Source organism: Pholcus phalangioides, unplaced genomic scaffold, assembly GCF_987345545.1.
Source record: "Pholcus phalangioides strain wild (caught in Gottingen) unplaced genomic scaffold, Ppha-v1.0 ptg000024l_1, whole genome shotgun sequence".
Classification (NCBI taxonomy): domain Eukaryota; kingdom Metazoa; phylum Arthropoda; class Arachnida; order Araneae; family Pholcidae; genus Pholcus; species Pholcus phalangioides.
In genome coordinates this window covers 21,216,752-21,242,875 of record NW_028301616.1, presented here as the reverse complement: position 1 = coordinate 21,242,875, position 26,124 = coordinate 21,216,752, and the positions used below count along the sequence as shown (strand labels likewise).

Sequence of the window (26,124 nt, the reverse complement as noted above, 5' to 3'; positions counted from 1 at the left end):
TCAGATGGTAGCTGAAAATGATGGCAATTCATGTGGAATATGTTTTGCTGTAACAAAAATTACACAAGTAATTTTACTAAGTGTGGCTAAACGTGTAATTTATTAGTAAAACATTCTCTGGCAGCAGTGTTAGGGAACTTATTTTTTTTGCTGAAAGAAACTCCCATCCCTTCATTAAGAGTCATTCACAAAATTTCACAATTTTCTGATGACTAGTTTTGGCTGTAGGCAGCTTAGAAATAGGGTTTTTTTATATAATTACGTGGTTACCCTGTGCATATACAACTCTCTTTAGAATATACATTCTCTGACTTAACAAAACAATTCATTTCAGGAAAGAAGACAAGGATAACAAATAATGCACCTTGGTAGACTTATTTGTCTAGAAAGAATATATATATATATATATTGCACAAGTTTCAGTCAAACCATAAATTTTTAAAAATAGACCAATTTCCTCAGGATAAGTTTCACAAGCGTATATTTTTTTTGACAAACATAGTTTTAGAGTTTGAAAACACATAGGCTAATACTAATATGGTACATAAATTGGTTGTTATTATGAAAAATGCAACTTAAAAAAAAAAATTTCTGAAATAAATACTTTCTGCGGAGCAGATGTAACAGAAGAGATGAAGCAAAAATTATTGCACAAAATACATCTAACCGACAAATTGGTGGAGTAATCTCTTGATTAGAGACATGGAAGAAAAAAAGTCATTCAAAGTCAGTAATCTAACTGAAAACACAAGTCTAATTAGACCTCAAATGTATAAAAGAACCATGGTGCGAAAAAATGATTTGATGGGATATGAAAGTTTTTATAAGAAACTTTGGTACATATGCTTTTACAGTGCTTATTTCAAGAAATATAGCATGTGCAGAGTCATATCTTTCAAACAATCACTGTATTAAACCACACTTAATCATTGTGTCTTTCCAGTAGATAAATTCTTTACTCAAGTTAATTCAGAGGTTCTCAACCAGGGATCCTTGGAGAGATTTCAGGACATCCATGATCTTGGGTGAGAAAAAAATTAGATCATTGCTTATAAATTCATAAATACCAAATATTATTTAGTAAAGGGGGGTCTCTGTGACCCTCTTCCTTTAGTACAGGGGACAGCAGAACCTAATCTTATTGGTACAAAGGGCTCATGGAATACAGGTCAAGAACCCCTGAATTAGTTTATTGCACAGCATTCTCTCTCTCTTAGCTTCCAATGAGTACCCATCTATATTACTTGTGCCAGTTCTCTCATGCGCAGCTGATATAAATCGGGTACTCTCAAACTTTCTTCCATGTCGTGAATGACAAATTTTATTAAGTATATATAAATCATATTTGCTAATGTGTAATGGGATAGAAAAAAGTCCCCCCCCCCATCTTTATCACGATCACATACAGCCTAAGATACAAATACCTTCAATTATCTACACTTTGCCATTTTTGTCTAAAGCAACAGCTATGTAGCTCTTTTCGGCTTTCTTGACTGCATTAGGTATCGTGTCTTGTGTGCGAGACGCCGGCTTACCAATCAGTAAGGGACATTCTTCTCTGCCCAGGGTTACATTATGCATGTGCATCAAAAGATCATAATTGATCCCATCGCTAATGATCGAGTCAAATTTGTACTCTGGATGATGAGCAACATAATTTCTTATCCATCTAGCAGTTGTCATGAGTTCCCCTGAAACAGGAAAAAAAAAATTAATCAATGGCAATACATGTGTGCTTTTGAATTTTTGAGTTGCTTCATTTTTTTCGTAATAACAGTAATTTCTTTCCAAATTTAAACAAAAATATCCTCTATGTTATATTATTTTATCAATCACTTGGGTAGTTAGAGTATACAATATATATTTTTACTGGAAATTAACCATGACTCTCTTTTAAACTTACATAAACTTTCCCATGCAAACTTACCAGATGCCCTCCTGCTTATAAGCTTGAGATACTGCTGTATAGAGCACTGAGTATCGACATCTACATCCATACTTCTCAGGAACTTTTGAATCAAAGGCACAAGTCCAGGGAAAAACTTGTCCTTACCATTGATGATTTCATTAATGGTCATCTTCACGTACCTGCGATCACCTATGCAACAACATTCAGCTGCTGCTTCTGGGGGACTTTCACCTGTGAATCAAATTTTGTAAAGGCAATGTCATGAACGGAAAAGGAATCAAAGGTTTTACTGAAAACGAGGGAAAGAGCAAATGAGACATAGAATGAGCTTGTGCGTTAATCCATTTGGTTATTGGTTTTGAAAAACTTTGTTTATAGTTAACAGGAATTTTGTTTATAGAGTGATACGTGGGCTATATAACGAATGTCCCTCAGCTTATGAAGATTTTTTTCAGGATATTCTTCTACCTCAGCTAAAACATTTTTATTGATATGGATGTACACACTAACATAAAACAGCCGTGTTGTGAGCTGAATTTTAGCGCCAATCATCATCAGATTGACTATCACTCGAGCCTGATTAACTCATGTACACTTCAGAATCTTTTCTAGATGAATCTCTACTTTTTTTATAAATTTTTTTTAACCATTTTACGTAAAATGGAAGATTCAGCTAATAGAAAATGGAGTGAAAAAAGTCAGTTTTCAATGCGTGTGTTCTTTCAGTGCAAGACTCTCAGCATTAAACTGAACAGTCTGGAAAATTCTAGGGGCTTATCTTTCCATCCGCATGCACTAGGAACAAAAATGAGCTGACCTAAAAAACAAATGAATGGGGACGCCTGTAAAATTTATTGGGTTGTGTGAACACCAGCTTCAATAGACTAAAGCTGGTGTTGGTTGTGAACAGTGTAAAATAAAAAGCTCTTCAGTATTTCATCTTCCTGTAAATTCTCATTCATCAATTTTTTGCAGCTTTTCATTTCAACCTTCGGCCAGTTTTGATTTTTTTTGTAACACTCCTTAGTATTTAAAAAAATTCATCTTTAAACTTCAGGCAGTGATTGTAAGTAATTAAACAATTTTACGTACAAACCTATGGAAAATCACGTTTCGACTAACAAAGATTTCGGCTAACAAACATGATTCTGGGACAAATTATCTTTGTTTGCCGAGGTATCACTGTATCAGCGTGGTATTTGTACTAAAATGAATGTTAAGAGATTGAAATAATATTCCATTTTAGACAGATTTCTGTTTTCAGTGGCACAACTGAACATTTTGCAATCAATTTTTTGTATTTAAAAAAAAAGAAAAAGAACTCTTCCATTCTTCACAAAAAACAGGACTTACAGTTATTGTAATATATTGGACAGTTATCAATTATTACTATCCAATGTTTTTTATGCCCATCTTTTTTCACCTCGTTGGGCATGTTGTTTGTTGTGGCCTTTGTATTTGTATAGAAACCTTGAGTTCCAATGTTATGATCCCATTAAGTGATGTGCACTATAACACATACATACATCATTCCCCCCCCCCCTCCACCAGAATTTTTTGTATTCAAGTGGTAGGAAGACAGCATCCTGGTGTGGACTTTCATATGCAGAAGCGTGATAAATTCTCACATAATACCGTCCACTAATGGCAAACTTAGCCAGGAACTTGTACAGTAGTCCACCAAACAAATTTTGATAATATTGGCATGGTTTTGAATGGAAAGTTATCAACCTCATTCTTTTAAATTATACTTGATAGAGATAGACTTACAGGTTGTGACATCTTGTCTGAACCAGAACTGCCCATTCAACACAGCATCTCGCTTTTGAGCCTCTCTCATATTCTCATCAACCTGAATGAGATCAAATCAAAAGACCAGAAAGTTGATATTTGAATAAAATACTAAGATTTATATAGTCTTATATATGCATTGATTATGAATCAAATAACTTGCAACATAATTTGATAACATTGAATTATAAGAATGTAGAGATTAATACGTGTAATGAAATTTTAACAAGAGTATTGCTAAAGTTGTTGTCGTCAAAACCATGCAATCTATTGCCAAGAACAGGGATCTTCAATGCATGGCCAGCAGAGCCATAACATACAATAAGCAAGATTCTACATTAGGAGCTGGTTAGTACTTTAGGGCTGTTAGGGAAAGCCCTCAAAACATCTCTTGAAAACAAAAATATAATAAAAAATAATGGGTATATACCTTTGATAAAGGAATCAAGAAATCCAGCTGATAGGTTAGTATCACGCGGGTAAGTAGAACAATGAACACAACATATGCTGCGTTTTCAAACTCTGTCAATTGGACCTAGAAACACAAAAAACAAATTAAATATTAATATATGATATAATAAAATTCTGTGAGGGAATGCACAAACACCAAAATTACAATTCCGACTATCATACCACATATCGCTTCTTGAAGAATTTATTGCTGGCTCTCCACGAATTAGCACTTTAGCAAAAACCACACAATCTATTGTCTAAAACTGGGGATCTTCAATGCATGGCCCGCCAAACCATGACATACCATAAGCAAGCTTTAAAATTAAGAGCTGGTTGATACTTTAGGGCTGTGAGGGAGAGGCCCCTCCTCTCAAAACACCTCTTTGCCTAGGGGACCTGGAAAATTTTGGGTGTCAATTTTGCTTGGGCTACCACAGCCATAATCAAAAGAAGTAACAATACTCATATTCCTGGTAAATTATACTTAAAACATGGGCATTGAGAGCCTAAGAATTACTGCACATCTCGAATTCTAATAGTTAGCAACACTAGATGTTGACACACCCCCAAGTTGACCACAGATTGAAAAACACAGCAATAAAATATCTTAACAGCATGCCATGACAATTTGGGCATGTGAGATGCATTACGAGATATTTTGATAATGCGAATGATATCTTGACAAACCTGAGATGTCACAGCACACCACTTGGGAATCATAATATATTAACAAGAAGGGGAAAAAATCACTGAATGGTGATCATTTACAGGGCATGACAAATCCCAGGCCCAGATCACCATGGGAACTAGAAAATTGGTACTGGCGCCTAAAATTTCCTGTACGTCATTTATAAATTGGGTGTATAAATGACACAAACTTTCTGATTTCATGACAGTTTCTTTTAACAGTGTTTCTTTTAACATAGTTTTTTTAACAATAGTTTCGAAAGAGTTAGCCATAATTAAGCATACATGAAGCAAAAAAGGACAACTGGAAAATACCTTAAGAAACTCATCACCAGTTTAGCAAAACTTAAAATACATGCTGGTGACTTTCAGGATGGAGGGTTGTCAATACTAGAAAGCTTCTTTCACTGCATATCCAATTCATATTGAAAAAACAAAATTTCTCTGCACCTACCTCCATTGACCTGAATTCTACTCTCCAACCAATTTTAGTATTTGGTGGAGGAGGCTTGAATCTCATAGTCTGCCAATTTGTTGACTGGATATTCTGAAAAAAAAAGAAAGATATATATATATATATATATATATATGCATATTCAGAGAATTTTTGTTTTTGTTTCTTTCATATTGTAAAATATTTCAATATTGGTTTAGGTTCACAAAATATAAAAAGTTCGATGTAAAAAATCGATGACGCTCAAAATAAATTTATAAATACGAAAGAAAGGCACTGTTACTCAGTCGACACACGTGTTTGCTTAATGCCATTTTACTTTTTTTCAGTCAAAAAAATCATATAATTTGAAAAATTAGAATCATTTGTGTCACATCATGATCATTTTCTGTACGTGAGGACTACTTAGACAGGGACCTACACTTTATAGCTGATTCCGAAATGCAGTGTTTGATAATTTTTTTCATATGTCTTGCTGAGACGTTGATGTACTAAACCAGTGTTTCCCAAAGTGGGTGATATTGCCCCCCAGGGGGCGATGGGATTATTCAAGGGAGCGATACCAGCTACAGACGCGATTTGGGGGGGGGGGGCTACGAATGGGCATAAGGGGGCAATGGGAGGACGAGAGGAAAAAATAAGTTTTCGAAGACTGGGACCCTTTTCCGAAGAAAGCCTTTGTAAATATCTGTGCCTATGGGCGAAAAAAAAAACTAAGAATATTTGCACACAGTAGTTTTACTCATTTTATCTGTTAAGGAAGCAGAGCTAAAGTGCCCCCCCCCCAAATATGCGCTGTACATTCCAGTTGTATTGTAACTGTAATTGATCGATAAAGCCTTCTGTCGCAGATTTCAACACCATCTGGGAATGACTGGTTTTGCTAATGACTATTCATTATTGGAGCTATCGTCCCCCAAAAAAGTGCAGCTGGTTTCAGGGCCCCAAGACGATTTTCGTCGTTTCTTTTTTCACCTCATTAATTCAATACAGATTGTGGCCCGAAAAGAGCCTAGCCTTGGGACCCTGAGGCAGGATGCGGGTGGGAGCATAATTTTAGCATCACTTCATTCACCTATGGCTATTGCCTTTTTGCATGTTGGGTTTTTTTTATAAAAGATCTGCTTAGGAACAGACACAAGCATCAATGGTCAACAGCTCGTCACGACACCACTAGGAACCCTGATGCTCACTTTGAGGAACTTCATAATAGAAAATTTTTGTAATGTATTCGTTCAAATTCGTGAATTACTTAAACCCAAAGATAACGTGTGTGGAAGTACCAAAATATGAATTACAGACGAGCAGTCTTGAACTTTCGTGCAAAAAAGTCACATATCTTAAATGTTTGTTACACAACGGATGGACCCATTTCATGGTGCAAACATGCATATCAGCTTCAGCCACCTCGTTGGGCGATTTGCCTCTTGAGGCCTTTGTGTTTGTATTTGTAATTTCAATGGTGTCCGAAAAGAAATTAATGTAATGCGGAGATGATGTCTGTTGAATCCACGCCGTAAGTACGATAATGTATTTTTTTTTCATCAAAATTTTGATATTACTAAATCCTCTTATATTGACCGATTTCCATGACTTAAGTAAGCCCCACTTGGGCAGTACTATCTATCAGAGGCGCCGACATGAAAAAAATATTGTGGGGGGGGGGGGGAAAGGAAGGCATAAAGTTGCTTGTCGTCCCATATACACGAGACTCAAGCGTGTACGCAGGACAGAGAGAACGTGCATTGCATTTAATTTTTAGAAATTAATTGGGGGGGGGGTGGGCTCAGTACCCCCTTAAAAATTGTATTGGGGAGAGGGGCTCAAAGGGCCTCAGCTTTCTAGGTTTCCGTGCCTATGCTATCTATTAATGCTTATCAAGAGTGCTATCCGTAACCGCGCTGATTATGACAGTAAGGATAAAAGGGAAATTTTGGTACTATCTCCGAAAACAAGCATCATTTCTCCTTCGAATATTGCGAAGAATATACGGATGGGGGGGGGGGGATACATGCTCCTTCAGCATCGGATGATAGAAATTTCTTCTCGGGATGGTATGGGTTTAGTAGAAAATTTATTAGAATTTATTTTTTTAACTTGAATTTTTTTTTTTTTTTACGGTGACTTATGTAGTGTTTTTCCTTGAAAGAAAACGATGCATTTTCATACGACCATTGAAGAGTGATTCTACTCAATTCGAAATTCATTCTTAATCGACTCATTCTTAAGTATAGCATTATTTTAATAGTATGATGGAATTACCTTTTTAGCAATGTAGAACGCAAAAAGCCAACGATATTTGTTAAAAATACACGGAAATAAACGCCAATGAATTTCTGGGTATTTTTAGTGAACATTGTTGGTTTTTTGAATTCTATATTAATAGTATTACTCAATTATATAATCAATCATCTCTCTGAAAGGATGTTTTATTGTATTTTTACGTTTCATTAGCGTGGTTTCATCCAAATTTTTTTCCTTTTAATATGTTTGAGCTGAAAGGGTTGAATTTCATTACAATATTAACGAGATTTCAGATATGTTCATAAAACAATGGTAAATATTTAGAATGATTGTCATTCGGAATTATATGTAGAAGAAAACAAAGAGAGAGAGAGTGTCAATTGCAATCCCCCCGATGCTTGCCAATTTTAATCAAGAAAGAAGTGAGAGACCTGCGCTTGAAATAATGTAAAATTACATTTTCTTAAAATATGGACCTATATAATATCGCAGCAACTCTGGTGATTTGAAAAATAAATGGCAGCTAACCGGAGCCCGACTTAGACACGAACAGGTCCTGGGCAAGGCAGGAATTGGGGCTTCTGTAACAAAAGTCCAAATATTTTGTTACCCAGTGATCAAGTTCATTTCAGAATTTACTTGGTTAACCAAACCAAAAACACCAATGAATGTCTCACGAGCTCCCAAGATCGATAATTTCAAAAATGAATTTATTTTAACGATTAAATTTTGAATTTTTTTTTACAAACTTTATTGTTGAACATTTATTAGTGTTATTGCTCATCGAAATGAATAATTATGTATCACATTTTATTAAGCGACCAATTTTGCTTATATGAGCAAAGTAGGCCGTGGGCAGAATGACCACGCGATGGACTCATTTGATTCTGACCACAGTTTCTGACTTGAATTGATGTATTTTTCCCAATGTGCTTATAATTTGGTAATCAACCCAAGTGGGATACCCGGTCTGCGTTGATAGTGGTTGTATTCATCCTTTGACGACGGCACCCGTAGTGTAACGAAATGCTTTGAGAATTCATAGCGTTTTCCTCCCTATTTGCCTTTATCGTAGGTTCTTTCTTTAATTTATGAGGGAAAGGATTATTACAATTCTAAATTGTAAATGTATTTAATTGCAAATGTACGAGATTGGTAAATATCCAATCTACAATTCAAAGACAAAACTAGAATAACAGTTAATAATAATAAGTTAAATGTAGTTTAAATTGTTTCAAGAATGCGTAAGATGCAGTTGACAATAGCGAGAGGGGGCGTGTGGAGAGAGATTAAAATAATATTTATTTTTTATGTAACGTGACCATCACGTATTCCCAAGAGATCCTTACAATCTGCAATGAAATAAATAATCTGTACTGAATGAAATAACAATTTTCGATACTTTTCTTTTCGATCTCCAACAATAACACAATTATCACATTTACAAGAAAAATTTACAGAAATAGCATTAAAAGACGGTCTGACGTTCAAATTTGAATATGGCTATTAATTTTTCTGACTGAAAAAACAAATACTGTACCTGGAATTTATGGGGATATACAGTGGAATCTTCCATAACGGACACTCCCCGTTTTTAGCGAGCACCTCCAGTTACCAAACACTTTTTGAATTACGTCAACAGGACTCCGGACTCCCGTTGAGACTGATTATTTTACTAATTTTACTATCCATTAATGGACACTCCTCGTTAGCGGCGAAAATTTTCGGTCCCGTGAGTCAGTGGCGTCTTAACGCATGGGCTCCTGAAGAAAAGAGGGGGACCCAGAAAAAAGAGAAGTAGTTTAATTTTTTAAGAAGTTTCCATGTAGGGCCTCAGAAAAATCACTTGGCGGGGGGGGGGGATGTCCATGATGCTCTTAAGATGGCCCTATCGTGAGTGTCCGTTATTGAGAGGTACTAATGTAGCTGAACATTTTTCATGTGCGAGACGTTTCAATGCAATCACAAATCTTTCGACAAAAATCGAAATCACCTACAGATATTCAATTGTGAGGGTTTGAGAACTCTGCTTAGTAAAACCAAGCAACAATCACTACACTTGGAAAACATCTAGTTTTAATAAAAATAATTTTATTATTAATAAGTAATAATTGTAGTTTTGCGTCTGTATTTTTTAATAATTTTAACATTAATGGATATTTTTTGTGTGATGCGAATATCACTTTGACCACACTAAATGCAATGTTTTGTGTTATATGCATGTTTATAATTCACAAATTTAATTTTTTTTGTTTTGCAATGAAGTTTACTGTAATTTTCTTAATTGTAATTATTTTAGAACTTTTAACCCTTTTTATATTATGTTTGCATAGCATATGCAAAAAAATCGAAAATTCGTCGCTGCCTCGTTCAACTTTTTAATGTGGGTTTTTAACATCTCTTCCAGGGGGGCAATGAGAAATTTTGTTTTTGATAAGGGGCCGAGGGGTTGAATAAGTTTGGGAAACACTGTACTAAACCTTTGGATGATTTCTTGCGATAGCAATGCTTTCTAAGTCCACGCTATCACTATTTATGTTATAACTTTGCATTAGCAAAGATACTGACAAGAGATAATCAAATATCAAACTCACAACACATCTAAACATCCTTTAGTATTGTAGCGAGTATTGTACTGTGACATCTCATCAACCTCGGCTACTATGCCAGCAAAATAAAAAAAGTTATAAAAATTATCTTCTATGTATTAATAACTAATTTGATCTCTCTCTCACATGGCCACGAAGATCAGATTAGCTTCACTCACTCTTCACAGGAAATTTTTTATCATAACTACAGATGAAATGTATGGATAAAAAATTTGGAATGAAATTTTTTAGCCTTCCATCAATTGTAAAAGACTACCTAATTTCTTTTGTAATGTTACTCAAGAAACGGCAGGAAAAGATCTATTTTTCAGCTATAAACCTTTTTTTCTTCTATTTTTTTTAGCATACTTACTTCGAAATGATCAGTGTCCTCTTCATCATTTTGATAAACTTTCTCACTAAAAAGTGATATGGGGTCCCTAATGAATAGATGAGCAACATGTTGAGCTAATAAATGGTCGATTCCTGTAATATACAAATTAGAATTTGTTCTGTAAAAAATTATTTCCCAAAAATATATATTGATATTGAACGACATACAAATATATTATAATTTACTTTGACTCACCAGCTTCTGTTAACTGATCATAAATTTCTTTATCATAAACAAGATTTATGTCATTGTACGCCTCTCCACAAGGAGAAAGGTAAGAATCTATGGAATCGTACCTTGACTTGTTAATCAGGAATTTTTCCTGATCTAAGGGCTAGAAAAGATCAAATCGATGATTTCCCATCAGATAATTAAAAAAATTTAATATTACTGTGTTCATAGACAGTAATTATATCAGCAAGAATTATCTTTGTCAGCAAAAATTATCTACGCTTCTCATGCATATGTTAGGATCCAAGTCCAAAATCTAGCATCTTCGGACATGGGAAGTGTAACATTTATACATGTCTTACGGTAAGAGCCAGAGAAGCCCATTAAAACCTAGAATTTACCAAAGCAAACTGCTAAAAGTCCAAAAGAATGTACATGAACATTATTTTGGGCTTTTACTACATCAATTAGCAAAACAAAATGGTGAAAGCCCATTTTTTCTACTAGTGATTGAACTAGCAGGCATTTTTACGAGTCTGTCACTAATTTTAATCATCACCAACTTATCACTATTTTATACTAAATATGTATTATAAATTAATATCATTGATTAATCATAATTATTAGCCGATTATACATTTGCTGTATAATAGCACCCACATGTTAAAAAAAATCGATTCATAAAATTTTCCATTTCAGACTTCTACCTATTTGCTTTGGTAAATCCTAGGATTTACTTAAATCTTAAGGCCTTCACCTTGACATATACAAAGTAGGGTGCATGTGGAAGTCCCTTGATCCTAGAATATAACTCACGATGAATATAACTCATTCTAGTGAGTTATATTCACATCTAGAGTTATATTCTAGTGAGTTATATCCCAGAATATAACTCACTAGAATCAACTCTTTTTCCAAGTGGAAGTATCATTTACCATATAGACCTCAGATGCATCATTTATGCTGCAAGAGGTTGTATAGCTATTAAAAAATAAAAAAAATAATAGTTTATTATAATATTTAGTCACGCTGTCCTAAAAAACCCAATTAGAAAGTTGTTGCCCTGTCTCTCCTGAGCACAAAAAATAATAATGTTTTTAAGGGCAATATTCGAAAGAACCAAATGAATTAACGCACAAGCTCATGCTACGTCTCATATGTTCTTTCCCTTGTTTTCAGCAATTTTTGAATTTAATATCTCAGTGAATGCACTTAAAAACACAAAAAAAAAATTTGTTGGGGGTCAAGCGAAACAGAGCAACAACTTCCTAATTGGGTTTTTTAGGACAGGGTGACCAAATAAAAAGTCAATTCTTTTATTTTAATAACTATGCAACCACCTTGCAATATGAGCAATGTATCTAAGGTCTGCACGCATTTCTCAGCCACCTCGTTGTGCATTTTGCCTGTTGTGGCGTTGTATTTGTATAATTGGATATTTTTTTCCAACAGAAAGTATGCTTCTATGGTCAATGGTTTGCAAATTATTTAAAGAAGGGACTTTTTCTATGCACCCTGTATAATCTGAAGCGAATTAATGGTTTTACCTCTGGCTATACAAACTTTGCTGCTCCATTTCCCGCCTCAGTCAAATTTTCTTGACCATCATTTCAAAGACACTGATTATCTGAGCTTTTTACCCTGAGCTACAGCCAGGGTGAAAAGCTGTCCCCCCAGTAAATATGCCAACACTTTGATCTTAGACAGAAGGCTGAGAAGCTATAGTGGTTTAATATTATTAGTAAATATGCCTGTCAAAAATTTCCCAAAAGAATGCTTACAAGGTGGACATAGTAAATATTCCTCTGCATTTACTATAGGGGGAAAACTGTGTGAACATATATGCTTTATTGCATTTGTAAGTTTTTGCTAAAAAATACCTTAAGTCCCATTTCTTCATCAGTTCTGTCATCCACTGACGCAGCTATTATGTTCCACCTGCAATCAATATCAGTGAGATAACCTCTATGTATTGGAGATGCAGCACTCAGAGCCATCTGAATTTTAAAAGAGAAAAAAAATCAGACCTTGTAAACAAAGGGGTTTTATTTAAAATGCATTGAAAAAAAAATTCAGCTCTCAAATGGCTCGTAAAGATAATTATGAGTGGGTTGAAATGCAGTCTGCAAGAAGGAAAATGTGTACACACATGTACCCCTCAAAGAGGATAATTTAAAAAATAACAGACAGGAATTTCAGTTATGTATAACACAAAAAATGTTATTGTGTTACATTGGTTTTAAAAAAATTACATGATTAATGTTGTTTTCTCACCAAGGTCTGATTCCTGGACGAGACAGCTAATTTTTCTTTCTTACGGTGTGTATCAGCATAATAGTCAAAAAATCTTTTTCCCAATGTATTACAAGCCAAGAAAATAACATCATATATGCTGTCACCACCGGGAAGCCTTCTTTGCTGCAGTTAATGGAGGCAATAATGTCTCCCCTCAGCACACTATTAATGTGAAAAAGGAAGGTAGTGTCTCAGGTGTATAGATAGCACACTTGTACGGTATGCAGGAGGACTCATGTTCAATTCCCAGAGGAGACTGCAAACTTTTCTTTTCTAAGGTTTGTATTAGCATATAACCAGAAAAATCTTTCGAAATTACATAATGATTCTCTCATTTTAATGTTTTCTTGCTGAGAGAAGCATGATCGACACCCATTCACTCAATCCCCGCTACTGTACTATAATCATACACAGATACAGGGAGGGGAAATCACAGAGAGTGGATTCAGTGAGTGGAGTGAGTAGAGAATCCTCCATAATTTTAATTTACCAATGCTGCTAATACATCATGAGTATCAAAGATTTTGATCCTCTGCTTGAATGATTTTTTTTGATGGAATCAGATACAGTTCTGAAAGATCTAAAGACAAATTTAAAAGAGAAAAAAAAACCTTGTACTTACAGCTATGGGACAAACAGTAGCCAGCTGGTCATACAATATTCTTGCTTCATTTATATTGCATGCTTGAAATGTGACCTGCAAACATGAGCACCCCATACCAAATCCCATAGCATCCATGTATACATGATCAGGGAGAGCAGCGTCACGAGCTTCGCCATCATCACCCAAATGAGAGAAGTCTTCTAGAAATGGTGATGAAGTGTTTCTGTCCCTGTAAACTGCAAAATGCTGTTAAATATTGGAAAGACAAGGGTCACCAATAATTTTACTCATTATTTTCAGCAATCAAATCAAAGAACAAAAAAAATTATTTGCACTGACAATAGCAAAAGAAATTTTAATTAGCTGCTGTCTAAGATGGAACCTGGGATACAGAATACAGGTACAGTGAAACCTATCTAAAGATATTTCTATCAATGATTAGTACTTTGATCTGCATCTTTATAAAACAGAATATTATTTCTGTCTCGACAATCCATTTCTTACAGGTTCAGTTATACTGTAATCATACACAGATAAGAAGGGAGGGGTAATCAAGGAGCATGGATTCAGTGAGTGGAGTGAGGAGAGAAACCTCCATATTTTGTATACACCAGTGTCGCCAATACACCATGAAGTGTAACATGATCCATATGTTACTAACATAAATGTTTGGAGGAAGGTCTCTAAAAGCAAAGCATATATTTTCTAAAACAATTGTTAAAGTAATGCTACAATATATTTAAAAAATTACCCTTTGTTTATCTGATCTGCTGCAATCGGCCATGATGATTGCATGTTCAGCGATTGTGGCTGATCGATCGATCAGGGTTTCCAATCAAAATATTTTCTCATGTAGAAATATGCAAATGATTTTTAGTGATGTCAATTTATTTCGTCTTGAGATAGAAAGGTTTGGTGGGCCAGGTGTGCCTGGAAAATTGTCTGTGATCTAAAGTATAAGTATTGCTTATGATCAGAGTCATAGACTATTTTTATTTCCTTCATCATTCTGTACAATTCTTGAGTTTAACATAACATTTGACCTTTGTTTTGGTCATTAAAGTTTTAAGGTTAAAATGAAATAATAATTGCCTTTGTGCATTAATTGTCAGTGGATCCAATTGATAATTACTCAATAGTCTGAGACCCTTTTGTAGGTTCAGTCCCGTCATACTTATGATGAATTACAGGGTTATCTCATTGCTGTCCTCACCAGTGAGCAAATTTGGTCTAATTTCAAGCTGTCTCTATCCTCATGTTTCTCGTTGGGGAGAAACTGACCATCCTGACTTGAGGTGATCACTGCACTTGGACTTTTAGAGGTATTCTCAGAACAGAGGATCTTCCAATGGACCGACTATTAACTGGTAGTTTGTGTTATGCAATAGTGGAATTATTCTGGTTACTTGAACTCGATCGGATTGATTTGAATGTGCAGCTAAAATGGGAAACTTCATGTTGGTGAGATTGTCCATTATTTTTTTAGGGCAGTGATTGAGCTGTTTTGTGATTCATAATTGAATTTCATGTTTGAAGTAAACAAGAAAAGAAAGGGGGAAATTTAATAGTTAATAATAAATAGTTTTTGATGGAATATATTTTTTTCTGTTTTCAATTTGTTGTCCGCAATTTGTTGCATGCAGCAATGATAATTTTTTGAATGAGTGAGCTCCTCTTTCCCTATATCTGTCTATAATTGATGTGCTTCATCACCAAAACTCATATCAGAAGTTGGCATCAATGGAGTTGACGAAGCCTCCCACTAATGCTAGCTGCTACTGTTGGGAAAAATTGAAGAAAAACGAAACAAAGAAATGACAGCTCTTCACCCTGAGAATTTGTCTTCCAACAGATTTTCCCAGGTAAGCAAAATAATAAAATTATTAGGCTCAAACTCTTCCTGAAGATAAGCAAATTAGCTATCGATATTTATAAAAAAACAAACAAAATAGCACTTACTAGGTACGTTGATGATCACTTTCTTGCCTCGTCTTTCTCTGATATTGCGTGAAAGAGTCCTACAAAATATTTAGAAGATTCAAATTGAATAAATGTCTCCAAAATATCAACGTCAATAAGGAATAAATTACTAATAATTTCACAGATTCACAATGGACATGATCATATCTAAGTACGAGACTTAACTTGAATATTGCTCTTGTGAAAAATTGATTGGAAATATTTTATTTTTCTTATTCAATGCCACTACTCAAAGCAATCATACGTATAATTGAAAAATTCAGTTGGTTAAATGAATGAGTCTTGGACTTTGAAGGGAAAAAAGAGGTACTTTCATAGAAGTATGTATAATGTCATTCTGGACTCAGATTCCATAATCCGATTTCTCTGCCAGGTTGAAAAGTTTTTTGGCAACTTCCTTCATAAGGTTTGTTTATACAAATGGCCTTGATGCAGCCATCCCAAGAAATAGGGATTGAACTGCCATAGCATAATAATATTTGATACATTAAAGTATAAAGGAAAATGTATCCGCTATGAGAATTAAACTTATATTTTTCCTGCGACCCTTCAAGTGAAAGTATAATAAAGTGAAACAAGAGACTTCACATATGGCAACTTTTCATAAATGCTAGCTACACTAAGGCCCCTCGCTCATAGAATCATAGCTGCATTATGGCACAAGAATGATAAATGCAATATTCTTTGTGTTATAGCAAAGTTAAACTATCTTCTATTCATGAAGTCATCAGAAACTTTCTTTGTATGTATTGAAAAAAGTCTTTCAACCACTTACTTGAATCGTGGGTGACCATCAAAGACTGCTTCATCAGGAAAGAAAATAGAGCACGTAGCACCATCCTTCGGTGTTGGTTCATTTGGTGGATATGTGAATTTGGGACAACCTAGTCTTAGAACAAAAAAAATCATTGATTTAGTTTGGAGTAATTTTCACATATCAATCAGTTACCAAAATCTAGCCTCAACTGTGAATCATCATGCAAAGTATAGAACAACAAAATATATAAATTTATACAGGGCTGGACAAATCCCAGGCACCAGGTGGTGACTAAAAAATTGGCATCAGCCGAAAATTTTCTTTGTGTGGTTACTAAACTGCAGACTAAGAGCAGCACAAAATGTTTGGAATTTATAGCAACATATCTGCTAACATAAAAGAGGGTCACTATGCCTAAAAAAGTCAAAAGAAGTTTTATTCTGAACTTCTTTCTTCAGGTGGTTTTTTTTTTTTGTTTTTTTTTTTGGTGAATAAAAATGTTTTCTGGTACATAGATATTTTTTTTTTTTTTGCAATTTGCCAATCCCAGAATTTAAAAAATATATATATAGTCTCTGGTTAATTTCACAGACCAACACATTTTACGAACTACTCTTCTGGTTTTGAATAATATGTCATTTCTTTGAACGTCTTTCCCTACTTAAAAACATTTGACGAACTGAATTATTTAAATCCAACATTTAATCATGACTACAAGCGACACATGGCTGATTTCTTTTTTTTTTTTTTGCCCACAGCATCACAATTTTTATATAACCTCATCTCCCCATCCTATCGCTTCATTCAATGTTAATACCCTGCCTGAATTTCAAAAATCTCAAATTTTACCAGTATCATGTACCAATGAATGATGGGCCATCATTCATGGTGGATTATAAATCTCTCTATCACTAAAATTTTCATTCTTTTCAGTTTCTTTCATCTCCGGAAAAAAAAATCAGATTTCTGGGAAAAAGCAAGAATTTTAATTTTTCTATTCACTCCATCACCACATTCAGACTTCAAAGATAACACGGATGTGAGAAAAAAATGCTTTGAGACAAAAAGGTGAAAATACATTGATTTAGTACAGAAGATACAGGGAATTTTGTTTTTCTATGACATAGAGAAGTTTTTTTCTGTGAATCAAAATCTGCAGCGTAAGGGTCCTTTAAACCAGGACATCTGGTGATCCTATCATTTGGGAAAAAAGTCAAGGTTCTCAGATTCTAAGTAATAGATTTTCCAAGTACTAATCACTTGCGTACACACTTTTCTTTTCCTTAATCTCTTTAAGATTCCCTATTTTGGTTGCTGTAAAAATCACTTACTGTTTTAGATATTGATTAAGTGGTGGAAATTTTATAAAAAGGAGCCTCTCTGGTCCCTAACGATGTCATTTTTTTAGACATCTTTCCTATTTACAAACTTTTGATTTTTCAAACTAATTGTTCAAGTTTGTAAAAATGAGTGTCGAGACTGGAATTTTTAAATGCCCTCATTCATCATCATATTAAGATACGTGAAGGCAAATGAAGAATCTAGATTTTTTTCCTCAATATTAAATCTTATTAGATAAATAATAAATAATAGTGTAGATAAATAATAGTGCTAAATCACTGATTACTGGAATGTCCATAGATAAATCATGACTATGACCAACAACATAAAAGTTAGGGTGATTAAACAAACTAATACCAGAAAGTTTGATGGGAGAAAAGTTGATTTTGTAGTCCAATATACTTACTTAGGGAAACTTGTGATGCTCAGAAGACTTTCGTTAGAATCGAGTAATTCTGTCACTTCTTCTCTCCTAAAAAAATTATTATTATAGTCAAACACATATCAAAAAAGTCAAGTACTCATTACTCTCTGTACAGGTCCTCTGTATTCAGTCAAGCATGACAGAAATGGGTCGTCACATGCAAAACTTTTTTTTTCTATGGTAAAGTCTCAATTATTCAACAAACTGTTATCCATTATAGTCCCATTACACAGGTGTAAGTAAAATTGATAAAGTCTGATATGTATCAGAAAGAAGCAATCAACAATAAATGTAGTCACACATTAAAATCTAAGACTTTTGACATCTAATTAATTTACCTCACACTCTCCACCCACCTCTAGAAGCCTATTTACGGAGGGGGGGGGGTAAGTGGGATATAGCTCAGGGCAACAAACTTAAGGAATGAATGGTCAAGAAAATTTAATTAGAATGGAAGAGCAGCGTAACCGCAAATATGTCTCTGCCTAGAAAGTGAGTGAAGGTTAGGTTAGTAATAGGCCAAAAGAGTGACCAAAACAAGCATATGAGTTCACAGAAACAGTGAAATACACAGTAAGGACCCAGGTCAATGAGTCACCTAGAGAGTGTGTAAGTACGGGAGTGAACTAATGAGCAAGGGACAAAAAGAGTGACTTAGAGGGTGTGAAAGTATGTGAGCAATCAAAAGACGTGACTCAGAGACAGAAGCATATTTACAGGAGCTGGAAACCTAAGCATACTATAGCCCTGGGTGGTAAATTTGGGGAATCAGTGATCAAGAAAATTATACTGGAATGGGTGAAGGGCAGCAAAATTTAAAAAAAGCTCACTGAGCTCACTGGCGGTAAAACCATAAATCTACCCCTTTCAAAGCTTGGGGGGGGGGGCAAATACATTGCCCTGTCACCCCTGCATAGTAACAACCAGTTGGGCTGTATTTTATTTCCCTTATTTATATTATTATTATTTTGTATTATAGTTTAATGTTTGCAACCTTCAATATGCCGCTGATACTATGTCCTCAAGGGACGTATTCAGGATCAATTTGGGGTGAGGGGGGCACAAAAATGTTCATTCTAAGAAATTTTGAGTTACGACTCTACAAAAAGCATTAATTAAATAACGGAAATTATAAACAGAAAGGGTATTTTCTTCCAACATTTTTTAAAAGAAATATTATTTTTTAAATTTTGGTTGGTTTGGGGAGGGGACAGTGCCTCCCCCCCCCCCATATGCCTCTCTGACGTCTGATGATTTTAATTATTTAACATACCCTTGGTCCTGTGAATATGATTGTATTTTCATATAATTGGGAGTCTACTATAAGTGTATTCAGTGGCATATTATTTTTTTGTCCCACCACTAAAAAAAACGGATCCAGAGAATAAAAAATTTTAAAAAAATTGTGATAAATTTGATATAAAGAAAAGGAACCTGAACAGAAACATAAGATATAATATACCTTGCTTTCATATTTGCTTCAACTATATTGAAATGGGATGTCAAGCCCCCATAAGGTCGCCCCGGAGTTCCTTCAATCATATAAGCTCCATACTCTGGTCTCCATAAAACTCTTGCTTCTCTAAAAAAAACAAAATACAGGACCCAAAATATGTTCATAATGAATAACAAATGAATTTAAAAAAAAAAAATCACAAAACTACTGAACATAGTTGTGATCGCAAAAAATACACACACTTCCCCCTAAAGTCATTCTACCTATGCCCAAAAGTATGGTGTCATGATAGTTTAAAATGGCCTATAACAGGATTTGACAAATATCAGGTGCCAGGTTCCCCCATGGCGACTAGAAAATTGGGATAGACATAAAATTTTTTATATACAATTGCTAAATTAGGGTTTAAGGATTGTGAAAAATGTTACAATTTTTTTAAAGTGTGTCTTTTAACATGGGAAAGGGACATTAAGTGCAGAAAAATCAATAAAGCATTATTTAAAACCATTTATTTTGAGCGAAAACTATTCTTGGCTCCTAACAAATTTGGCTGGTGCCTAAATTTTTTTTTTTCATTTCTCAAGCCCTGGACTACAGACTTATTTGGCAAAATTCAAATCTACATAATAACACATGATAAAACTGTCATGTCACATTGAAAATCATCAGCGTTATTAAGAAATAATTAGGACATGAAAAACAACAAAATTAAAAAAAAATCAACGAACAATAAGTGTTTAAAGCTTAATTATTGATTTCCTACAAACTCAGATTGATTAAAAATGTCTTGCACTGCACCTTTAATTTTGTTTTAATTAGTCACGCCTTGATTTACAAAGATACTCATTTCAAAACTAGGCTTACTCTGGCTGCTCCTTCTCTTTCTTCTGGAGAACAGACAAGATTTCTTTAGCCTTCAAACTTACAGCGACCGATTTTTTCTCATGATCAAATCTCACAAGCATATATTCAACCTATAAAAAGTAATCACAGAGAAATGAGTCACATAAATGCAGTCATACCTCAACTAACAAAGATAATTAGCGCTGAAATAAAATTTGTTAGCCGAAACACTATTTTCTATAAGTTTCTAAGGAAAGTCATTTAATTAGTTAAAGGTTAAGCTTGAAATATAAAAACACTAAAAAGTGATGAAAAATACAGAACTGACAAAAGGCTGCAACGAATAGCTTTCCCGATTGGATGAATGAGAATTTATAGGAAACTCTTCGAAATTATAAGGAGTAATTTTTTAAAAAAAAATAAGCAACTTATTTTATCAATGAGAAGCATTTTCACTCCACAATGAAATTTGACCAAACGAGTAGCTTAGGCGTATTTACAGGGGTGTGAGGGGAAGGCAATCAGGTTATAGCGCAGGGCAGGTAATTGGAAGAATGAGTGGGCAAAAAAATCGGCAACCTTTTTTCTGTTAGAGTAGAAGGGCGTGAAAACCATTAATTCACCTTCGCGGGTGGGGGAAATCTAAATGCACACTTGCCCCATGTGATAGAGTCCATTCCTGTTTCTGGTATTATGACCCCAGGCCCTGGCTGCTCCCTGCAGTTTTGTCAACATCTTCATCAAAGTATAGTACAAAAAAAGAGTGATAGCGTGTGGTGTTGTGACTTTTTATTATTCCAAAATTTCAAAAATTTGTTTCAGAAAAACAAACATTTTTTAAACAGAAGTTTAGACTGCCCTTCCCTTACAACTTGCTGCATTCCTTGCACCTCACTTAAGCCGTCCTCTGGTTGCAAATCAAACTGCAGTAATGTTTCATCTAAAGACTTTGCTTTGAGAGTGCATCTCTTGCTCTTTATTAGCAAAACAATTTTTCTACCAAGGTTGGAACTTTTCGGAACAACCATCATTTTTATATCAGTTAAAATTTTTTATTTCTTAATGGCTTTTTTCTTTTTCTCTTTCAGTGTTTTCCTCAGAAGGGTTCTGAGGATTTAAAATTCCCACAGACAGGGAGCAGCAGGCCTAGAACGGTACAATTTTCAGTCACTGCGCTTCACTCACAGTTTGAAACCTAAACGGCAGAACTATAACAAACATTATACAGAAACAAACTTCCCAATAGGTTCACAACACATACACTCACAGCTTCCAGCATGTGGTCTAGGTCTTCTTTGACCACCTACTGAAATCTCTTCATTGAGATAATGTGGCAGGCCATGAACTGATTAGGGGGGGGGGGGAAGGAGACAAAAGTTTCAGTTACTGCCCTGGCAGGGTGGAGGGCATCAGGATTGCAGAGATGCTTTGGTGAGACACGGTGTAGAGAAGCTTGGAAACCTTCTCTACACCATGCCTCAGAAGGTTCCCAATCTTCTCTACTTGTTGTAGGGTAAGCTATCATTGTATCGGGTATTGTTGCAACAAGGTTTCACTGTATCTTTCATCTAGAGCATAGTTTTCCAAACTTTTCATTCCATTGCCCCCTGCTTCAGAATTTTTTTTCTCTCATCGCCCCCCAACTCAAGTAAACCCATAGGATCCTATGTTAAATTTGCAGCTTCTATCACCCCCGTAGACCATTCCATCGCCCACCAGGGGGCGATATTGCCCACTTTGGGAAACACTGATCTAGAGTATAAGTGTACCTGACTGTATATACAGAGCTTGAGATTTAGAACTCTAAAACAAATTACTCTAGGTCTATCAAACCTTCAGTGTCTCAGGTATTATCTCACAAACCAAATCCAGCAATATACAGAGACACATTTATGGTTTTGCCACCTGCGGGCGATTTAGTTGCTCAATGGCATGGTTTGTTGCCTTATAGGTTGATCAACATCGACATAGAGCATTCAAGAAAGAACGAACAAACCCATAGGATCCTATACTAAACCCTAAGCTTCTACCCTCCCCCCCCCACACCCCGGATCCTTTCATTGTTCCCCCAGGGACCAATATTCCCCACTTTGGGAAACACTGATTTACATGCTTGCACACACTTTAGATCACTCTTTTGGTCACTCACATGCTTGTACACTGTTTTTGTCACTCACATACTTGCACACTGTTCTGGCCAATCACATGTTTGTACTGTTTTGGCCACTCACATGTTTTTGGCCACACACATACTTGCTCACACTCTAGATCACGCTTGGTCTTTCAATGATATGGATGGTTCCTTGCTCCATAGGTCACTGTTTTGATCAATTACACATGCTCTATGTTCACTATTCACATGCTTGCACGAGATCTAGATCACTCTTTTGGTCATTTCACATGCTTGCACATACTCTAGGTCACTATTTTAGTCATTCATATGTTTGCATGTGTTTCAGGTCACTCACTGACCTGGTCCCTCACTCTGTAGAACACTCTTTTGCACATTCACTGACACAGTCCCTTACCGTCTCGACAGATTTATTGAGGGCTATACAGATTTCACACCACCTTTCTCCCATTCTACTAATTTTCTTCGCTACTCATTCCTCAAATTTATCACCCCTCTGAATTCACGCGCCCAACCCACCCCGTAAATACACCACTGGGAATATACACAAACTAGAGCACCAAGAAAAAAAAAGCCCAAGGGAGAAACCTATAAACAACCTCAAGTATTATTTATTTAGGTTCACGATAAAACAAAACAAAACAACCAATGAAACCGGATACTATTATTATCCACAATCCATCATTTTTCCTCAACCTGTGCACTCTCACCAGACATATTTTTACGACAAAAACTTCCTCAAAGGTAACCATTAACTCCATACCCTTTTATTCAAAACCCACACGGAATCGGATCTACGAATTCAACTTGGTAATAACAATTTAAAATAAATATATAATATATATATCAACACATACACAAATTAAAGGGGCTTATTTATTTACCTCATCGCCCCACTTGAGACAATCATTTTGCCGGTCTTTTAGCCTTCGGTAGAGATTGATGAATTGCGTAATGCCATGTTCACGGACATGTCGAGCATGTTGTCGAGTTTCCTCCCAAGATAACGGCGATCCTTCCGATAAAAGACCCATAACCAATCCGAAAAAATAATTGCAATAATAACAATGATAATAATCGCTGGTCGGGTGAATAAATAAATAAATATTGAAAGCGGCTTCTCGCGCGAGAGACGGCGGTCGGTGTGGCGAGCGAGTCTCGGGGCGCCTTACGTAATAATGACGAGTTACAAAAACAAAATAGAGAACAGCCGTAATCCCGCCAAATCTCACCCCTTTCCTTCATGAACGACAACCACACACACACACACGACCGCTAGATCTCATTCACAAAATTTCCAGCCAAAAGTAGCCACGAAAAGGCGGCCAAAAATCTTTTGTTGTGCTGCTATCTAGCGAAGGAGAAAACTATGCAGTCTCGATAATCCGAGATATAAACGGGACCGAGAGAGGCAACACCGCCCACCCCCTATAGATAAGACGTGTTGTGCCTTATCCATGCCCCCCCCCCCGCCAAAATTGGGGCCAAAGCCGCTTGAAAGATGCTCTTATGCAGCTTTGGTTGGGGCTGACAGGGCTCCATGCCCGGGACAAATACCATCATTTTTTTTTTCAGACAATAAACTATAGAAGGGCCCGTGAAAAGTCTGGATTCGGGCCCGCCAAATATCCCAGCCTGGGGCCATGCCCACAAGGGTGGGGCTGACGGGGCTGAAGCCTAGGGCCCGGGACGATTGTCATCATTTCTTTTTGTTTTTTCACGCTATGAATTAACTTAGCCCGTGAAAAAAGTGGCATGGGTGCCCGCCAAAGGTCCCAGCCTAGGACCGCCTGCTATACGATGTGGGGCCATGCAGGCCCGTAGCCAGAAATTTCGTTTGGGGGGAACCAAAGTGATAGAACGATAGATTGATCATGTTTTTCCCTTTTTCGGTCATTTTCTCATATTTCGGGGGGAACCAGACCCCCAAGTCTTATTGCCACTGTGATGGTCGAGTGGTTATAGTGACGGACTCGCGTCGCGAGGTCCCGGGTTCGAACCCCACCGTCGCCGCAGTGGTGATCGGCGGAAGTTGGTTTTCTGTGGTTCCCATCTTCAAGGTGCGAATGAGAGTCAGTCTCGCCACAGAGAGCAACAGACCTACAAACAGCGCAAATGTAATTCAATCATAACACATCACTCACTTCACTTCTGAAATATAGATGGCAGCACTGGAAAATCAAACACAACACTGCATACGCACTCAGACTGTTAGGTACACACACAGTTATACTTCCGGCACAAAAACCTGAGTTGGTTGGAAAGAGAAAGAAAGACCCCTTCCCCCTTCCTCGCTACGGCCTTGGGACCATGGCTTTAGGAGGTGTTGGCCGAGGCCACCACGGATTAGGGGCTATTCAAGTATTACGACAGCAGATTGTTCTACACGTTTTGAATCCCCCCCCCCCTCCGGTCAGCAAAATTTCGGCAGCTCTCTCCCCCCACCTCCAAATGCATTATTGGGATCAGAGACGTACGCGGGGAGAAGCCCCCCCCCCCCGACGATTATATTTTTGTCTAAAAAATTAAAATTTCGGAAGAAATTACCTTTATACTGTATATGTTATTATAATCAATTTCTGTTCATTTCAATGCTATTTGGAGGGGCTAAGAACTCAAAATTTTTTTCTTTGCTTTAATTCGGGCTTGAAATCAATTAAGATAATGATCATTATCCGAGTATCAATGCAGTTATTATAAACCCTAATTGAAACAGTAGACGGATTGAGTGTAACAAATTTTTCAGCTAGTTTTTGGGCCCTGAACCCTTACAGCGGTGATCCCGAGATATCTCGTCAAACTTGATCTGCTCTATTTCGGTCACCCCGAAATACCTTCGGGTTCTTAACATGCAATGCAGCAGTTATTCACGCCCGGCGACGTGTAAGCCGCCTATGGCGGCATTTTTTATGACAGATTCATTATGGCGATGTTTTAACTCTCGGAAATTTTTACACATCGAAATAATTTTGAAGGGATAGCGTGTTTGGATAAAGAAGCGCTCAGTGTTGGCATGCTCTATTACAGTGGTTCTCAACCTTTTTTTGTCCATGGCCCCCTTTCAACCATTTCTCATTCCTGTGGCCCCCTCTTGCGAGCATGAATAATTTTCCACTCCCCCCCCCCCCGTTTTCTTCCCATTAGAAGATGGTTATTAAAAAATTGTTGTATATAAATATGTTTGAATTTAATTTGATTAATTTTTAATTTATGAAAATGACGAAGGAGCGAAATAAACGTAATAGGAATACAGTAACAAAAAATGGAATAAATTATTTTCAATCAATGTAAATTCTGCGCTTGAAGACGACACAATGTCATCAAGTTACTCTTTACTGGATGAAAAACTTGTATTATTTCAAATTAGTTTATTTTTGTGTAAATGATTATGGTTTCATTGAGGAAATGTCAGTTGTAGCTTCCAAAATAAATTCTTATAATGATAAAAATCGCAAAAAAGTGGCAGCAAGCAGTTTTATTGATTTTATTCTTTTCATGCGGATAAAAGTAGTAATGAGGGAGTACATACACACACGAATGAATCACAATTGAAAAGTTCAACCTTTCACATCGTTTTCAGCGATAATACATGTATCAAGGAT

At 36.0% G+C, this 26,124-nt stretch overlaps 1 protein-coding gene across 1 annotated transcript; it reads right to left on the bottom strand.

Moving 5' to 3' along the window:
• Positions 1 to 491: 491 nt before the first annotated feature.
• Gclc (glutamate--cysteine ligase) lies at positions 492 to 23,761 on the bottom strand. The gene is made up of 15 exons (XM_089250373.1): positions 23,407 to 23,761; positions 20,413 to 20,522; positions 19,555 to 19,674; positions 18,075 to 18,140; positions 16,346 to 16,459; positions 15,550 to 15,608; positions 13,609 to 13,826; positions 12,572 to 12,688; positions 10,716 to 10,854; positions 10,500 to 10,612; positions 5,295 to 5,387; positions 4,131 to 4,235; positions 3,680 to 3,761; positions 1,928 to 2,140; positions 492 to 1,691 (listed from the first exon to the last, which is right to left on the bottom strand). The coding sequence occupies exons 1-15, from the start codon at positions 23,554 to 23,556 to the stop codon at positions 1,435 to 1,437; spliced, it is 1,956 nt and encodes a 651-aa protein (XP_089106499.1). The 5' UTR covers positions 23,557 to 23,761; the 3' UTR covers positions 492 to 1,434.
• Between the last annotated feature and the right edge of the window lie 2,363 nt (positions 23,762 to 26,124).